Here is a 5,779-nt window from a genome sequence, read left to right as displayed (position 1 = left end):
CTCTACCACTGAGCCACCTTCCCAGCCCTGACATTTGTATTTTAAAACAGGTCACAGAGCTGGAAATGTGGCTTAGTGGTAGAGTGCTTGACTAGCATGTATGAAGCCCTGGATTCAATTCCTCAGTACCACATAAACAGAAAAAGCCAGAAATGGCACTGTGGCTCAAGTGGTAGAGTGCTATCCTTGAGCAAAGAAGCTCGGGACAGTGCGCAGGCGCTGAGTTCAAGCCCCAGGACTAGCACCCCCCAAAAAAAAAAAAACAAAATAAAATGGTCCAGGAAGAGGGTACATTTCTGCTGGTTGAGTGTTAGGCCCTGCAATAAATGGATAAGGCACATAATTGTGAATAGGAACAGATTCTTTTCTTTTTCCCTTTGAGACCGTATGTTTTGGGGGAGCATCTGTCTTACAATGTAGCCCAGGCTGGCCTTGATCTTCCTGCTTTGACTTCTGGAATGCTGGGATTATAGGCAGATTTCTTCTCGAAGTATCCACTAAATCATACATAGAGACAATGCCCTTTTGTGAGGTAAGTGTCAGAAGCCCTGGGAAAACTCAGAGAGAAGTTCAGATCGGATACCATACTGGGCACTGTGCCTACTTCATCGCAGTGAACGCTCATTCACAGCAGTCTCATAAAGAACAGATTCTTTTCTTCATTTGCTAGACAAGGACACCGAAGCACAAAGGTGCAGTGACCTGCTTAAGGTCACTGTAAGCTCTTTGGATTCCATGTTGCCTTTCGAGCCCTGATGGAGGATGCTTCTTGAGCAGGACAGGACTGTTTCCAGACCTCAGCTCTGCCAAGGCAGACTTCCCGTGTAGGCAGAATGCTTAAAGGAGCAGGTTTAGGCTCTAGCAGAAGAGAGCAGGTAGGAGAGCCTCTTCTAGCTTAGCAATTTCTCATGCATGAGGGAAGGTAACAGAAGACCTCTGTCCCTCACTCCATTTGCCTTCAGAGGGGCCGCAGGGTCAGTGTCCCTGTCTCCCGCCCCCCTTCCCCCCCCAGCAACCTTTAACCTTCCAACGCCCATGCGCAAGGCTGTCTACCCCCACACATTCTTCTCACAGTAGTCTAAGCTGCAGTGTGGACTGCAGTTGACTATGGAGAACCGAAGCCCACTGGCCATCTTGCATCTGCTGCTGCTGCTGCTGCTGCCTTGCACCCACCAGGAACAAGCCCTAGGATTTGTTCTCCCCACTCAGGTGCAGAAGGGAGATGGGGTTCTCTGTCCATATGTGTCTAAATGAGCTACATTTTGGCTCAGTCCTCTCCCATTCTCTCCTCTTCTAGCTATGTAGCATTGCCTTTCCCTCTGTCTCTGACATGTCCATCAGTGAGTTTATTTATTTTCTTTCTCATAGAGTGCTCAGGATCCTCCTGCTAGACATCTCATCAATGGCCCAGGACAAAAGCCAGTTGCTGTTATGACATTTGACCTCACCAAGATCACTAAGTATGAGATTCACCTATCTTCTTGACCCCGACCTACTTTGTCCCCTTTCCTTTTCCCTGGCTCTCTATATTCTTGTTCCCTGAACACTACCACTTTTAGCCCTCATACTACACCCTATCTATAGTCTTTCTTTCCTCTATATCCTTCCAGACCTTCCTCTTCCTTTGAGTTTCGAACATGGGATCCAGAAGGAGTGATTTTTTATGGGGACACCAACAGTGAGAATGACTGGTTCATGCTAGGGCTTCGGGATGGCAGGCCTGAGATCCAGCTCCACAATCTCTGGGCCCAGCTGACAGTGGGGATTGGACTTCAGCTGAATGATGGGAGATGGCACCAGGTAAGTGAGCTTTGTTCCCATAGGGTGAGGGTATCTCCAGCTGAAGAAGGAGAACACATTGTGGGCCTTCCCTTTGCCATTGTCATCTCATCTCATTGATATAAAACCTCCATGAGCTAGCTTTTTTTTTTTTCTTTTCCACTGGTACTAGGGATTGAATGCAGAGCCTGGACACGGTCCCTTAAGTGTTCTACAACCTCAGCCACAGTTCCACTTCTGGCTCTTTGGTGGTTATTTGGAGATAAGACTTTCCTGCCCAAGCTGGCTTTGAACTGCAATGTTCAGGTCTCAGCCTTCTGAGTAGCTAGGATTACAGGTGTGAGCAACCAGCAGCCAGATATGCAGCTATTAGTGTTTTGTTGTTTTTAGTATTAGGGTTGTGTTGTTTTCAACAAAGAAAAAAATCTCTTGTTTACATTTCCTGGAGTTCATTTTGATAAATATTATATTATCAGATTATACAGCCATTCTTTTTTTTTTTTTCTTGATCAGTCATGCGGCTTGAACTCAGGGTCTGGGCACCATCCCTGAGCTTTTTTGCTCAAGACCAGCACTCTACCACTGAGCCACAGCACCATTTCCAGTTTTCTGGTAGTTAATTGGAGATAAGAGCCTCACAGACTTTTCTGCCTGGGCTGGCTTTGAACCACAACCCTCAGATCTCAGTCTACTGAGTAGCTAGGATTACAGGCATGAACCAACAGTGCCTGGCTTATGCAACTATTCTTAGCCCTGTTTTCTGGTTGTTGTTTTCTTTTTGTGCATGTGTGTGCCAATCCTGGGGCTTGAACTCAGGGCCTGGACACTGTTCATGAGCTTCTTTTGCTCAAGGCTAGCACTCCACCACTTGAGCCACAGTGCCACTTCTGGCTTTTTCTGTGTGTGTGGTACTGAAGAATCGAACCCAGGACTTCATGCATGCAAAGCAAGCGCTCTACCACTAAGCCATATTCCCAGCCCTTGTTTTTGTGTTTCAGATGGATATCCTGAGGCTCAGTCTGTATATGTGTGGTAAAGCCTAAGTGAACCAAGGATGCTAGCTATGTCTTAAAGTGCATGTTCTTCTTGCATAGTAGGCTGAAATCCAGGACTGGGCTGAGGAGTCTCTGATCTTTCTGCTTCTCACCTCCTACAGGTGGAAGTGAAGATCGATGGGGACTCACTGCTGCTGTGGGTGGATGGGGAGGAGAAGCTGAGCCTGCGACAAGTCTCTGGGCCCCTGACCAACAAACCTCAGCCCATCATGAGGATTGCTTTGGGGGGGCTGCTCTTCCCCACGTCCAAGCTCCGGTTACCGGTAACTATACCACTGGAGCAGGAATTGAGACCAAGCTGGGGGGATCTAAATCCAGATTTTAGAGAGAAGGATGGGAGTTGCCTGAAAGAAGTCAAATGATTGTATCTCAAAGGACAGTATACTGGAGCTAGGGCTCAGATGTTCTGATTCTGACATTCTATCTTTCTTCCTTCCTTTCTTCTTTCCTCCCACTCCTCTAGCTGGTCCCTGCCCTGGATGGCTGTGTACGCCATGACTCTTGGCTGGGCATGGTGGCCCAGACCTTAGTGTCTGCACCTTCTAGCCTAACAAATTGTGATGTGGAATTGCAACCTGGACTGTTCTTCCCTCCAGGGACTCATGCAGAATTCCGTCTCCAAGGTAGACTTAGAGTCTCTTTCTACCTCCAACTCTGCCTTCCCCTGTCTCCCTCTAACTAGGGCCTTTTCTCCATGAAACCCCAATCTTTCTCTATAGACATTCCCCAGCCTCATGAAGACCCCTGGATGTTTTCTCTGGATCTGGGATTTAAGATGGCAGCAGGCTCAGGCCATCTCCTCGCTCTTGCGGCACCAGAGAACTCTTCTTGGCTTAGTCTTCAGCTCCAAGATCAAGTAAAGGGAGAGAGTGGGGTGTTGGGTGTATTCAGTGGAGCCTGGGAGCCATGGAATCAAAGTGGATGCCAACATTTCACTATTAGAAAGATTAATGAATGGTAATCAAGTTGAGGTGGGAGGTCAAGGGCCTGTCTGGAAGTTGCCCACAGCAAGCAAATAGCATTTATGAAATTGCATAAAAGGGTATTGTTTCATAGAAGGTCAAACAAGGAAAATTGGGTAGAGATGTGGCTGGCAAGTGGAATTAAGGCAGGTAGGAGTGGGGTCCTAAGCTCATGTTTTCCTCCTTTCTCCTATCTCTCTCCACCCACTGCAGAAGGTGGTGTTGTCTTCCTGGGCGGGGCCTGGGCTGTCTCTGCCTCTGGTCTTGGGAATCCCTCTTCAGCTGAAGCTGAATGTTTCTAGAGTGGTTTTGAGCCAGGGGTGGAAATCAGAGGTCCTTTCCCTGCCTCCTTTGGAACTTGGCCCCTTCCCTAACCTCTGGGCCCAGCCTCAAGGTCGTCTCTTTATGGGGGCTTTACCAGGTAAGAGAATGCAGTTTAGGTTTCTCGATATAGTGCTATGTTGAAGAAGGGAATACGTTTTGAGAGTAAGGAAACCTCTAGGAGGAGAGAAGAACAGGCCACGGGAAGAGATGGGATATAGGACTATAGGCGGGCATAGCCGAAGTGGTAGTGTTTGCCTAGCATGTGAAAGGCCTCATTAAAAACACACAAAAACATATTGTCGGGCTTGGTGCTCATGTCTGTAATTATAGCTATTCAGGTGGCTGAGATCTGTGGACCAAGGTTTAAAGTCCTTGAAATTTTTTTTTTTTTTTTGCCAGTCCTGGGGCTTGAATTCAGGGTCTAGGCACTGTCCCTGAGCTTTTGTGCTCAAGGCTAGTGCTCTAGCTCTTTGAGCCATAGCTGTACTTCCAGTTTTCTGGTAGTTAATTGGAGATAAATTTAAGTCTCATGGACTTTCCTGCCCAGTCTGGCTTTCAGCTGTGATCCTCAGATCTCAGCCTCTCGAGTAGCTAGAATTACATGTGTAAGTCACCAGCACCCAGCTTTACTTTGGGCTTTTTGGTGGTTGATTGGAGATTCATGCAGGGGCTGGGAATGTGGCTTAGTGGTAGAGTGATTGCCTAGCATGAATGAAGCCTGGGTTCAATTCCTTAGTGCCACATAAACAAAAATAGCCAGAAATGGCACTGTGACTCAAGTGGTAGAGCACTAACCTTGAGCTGAAGAGCTGACAGCACCTAGTTCTGGAGCTCAAGCCCCATGGCTGGTGAGGGGTTGGAGAAATTCAGGTTAGAGAACTGAAGTGTCTGGATCCAAGTCACTGTAATGCTCTAATGTCATCCCTGTGCTATGTCCTTCTAGGAGAAAACTCTTCTGCCTCCTTTTGCTTGGATGGCCTTTGGGCACAAGGACAGAGACTGGACATAGACAAGGCTCTGAGCAGAAGCCAAGACATTTGGACTCACAGCTGCCCCCAGAGCCCAGGCAATGGCTCTGATACCTCCCATTAAACCCCCTTTCACTCATCTATTCAACAATTATTTGCTGTGCACTGGCAATGGACCAGGCAGTGTGTCAAACATTGAGATGTATAAAAGAGCAAAACAACCCTGGTTTCTACCTTCGTGGTGTTCACAAATCCCAATTATTCACAAAGGTGGATAATTGAAAATCACTATGAGAAAGCAGTCAGTTGTGAAAGGCCGTGTGCTAGTGACTCATGTCTGTAATCCTCAGCTGAGATCTGAGGACTGACTGTGGTTCAAAGGCAGCCCAAGCAAGAAAGCGAATGAGGACCTTATTTCCAATTAACCACTAGAAAATTGCAACTGGAGGGGCTGGGAAGGTGGCTCAGTGGTAGAGCGCTTGCCTTGCATGCATGAAGCCCTGGGTTCAATTCCTCAGCACCATATAAGCACTTGGAGCTATAGCTCCAAGTGGTAGAGCATTAGCCTCTTTTTTTTGGGGGGGTCTGGTTATGGGGCCTGAACTCTGGGCCTGGGCACTGTCCCTCAGCTCTTCAGCTCAAGGCTAGTGCTCTACCACTTGAGCCACAGCGCCACTTCCGGCTTTTTTTT

At 47.7% G+C, this 5,779-nt stretch overlaps 1 protein-coding gene across 3 annotated transcripts; it reads left to right on the top strand.

Moving 5' to 3' along the window:
- Positions 1–1,107: 1,107 nt before the first annotated feature.
- On the top strand, positions 1,108–5,212 carry Shbg (sex hormone-binding globulin). Of its 3 annotated transcripts, none has more exons than XM_013013270.1 (8): positions 1,108–1,209; positions 1,369–1,460; positions 1,611–1,800; positions 2,936–3,097; positions 3,358–3,457; positions 3,554–3,690; positions 4,010–4,217; positions 5,064–5,212. In XM_013013270.1, the coding sequence occupies exons 1-8, from the start codon at positions 1,108–1,110 to the stop codon at positions 5,210–5,212; spliced, it is 1,140 nt and encodes a 379-aa protein (XP_012868724.1). The 3 variants fall into 3 exon arrangements, with proteins under 3 accessions (XP_012868724.1, XP_012868723.1, XP_012868725.1); XM_013013269.1 differs by having other exon boundaries at positions 3,298–3,457; XM_013013271.1 differs by lacking the exons at positions 3,554–3,690; positions 4,010–4,217 and having other exon boundaries at positions 3,298–3,457.
- The last annotated feature ends 567 nt before the right edge of the window (positions 5,213–5,779 follow it).

This window comes from Dipodomys ordii, unplaced genomic scaffold, assembly GCF_000151885.1.
Source record: "Dipodomys ordii isolate 6190 unplaced genomic scaffold, Dord_2.0 Scaffold19, whole genome shotgun sequence".
NCBI lineage: Eukaryota > Metazoa > Chordata > Mammalia > Rodentia > Heteromyidae > Dipodomys > Dipodomys ordii.
This window is presented reverse-complemented; position numbering and strand designations above follow the sequence as displayed.

Bases quoted from the DNA above. Each gene is read 5' to 3' on its own strand.
- Shbg (XM_013013269.1), top strand. From the start codon at position 1,108: ATGGAGAACCGAAGCCCACTGGCCATCTTGCATCTGCTGCTGCTGCTG. The intron at 3,098-3,297 runs GTAACTATACCA...CCACTCCTCTAG, and splicing joins CGTCCAAGCTCCGGTTACCG to CTGGTCCCTGCCCTGGATGG. The intron at 4,218-5,063 runs GTAAGAGAATGC...ATGTCCTTCTAG, and splicing joins CTTTATGGGGGCTTTACCAG to GAGAAAACTCTTCTGCCTCC.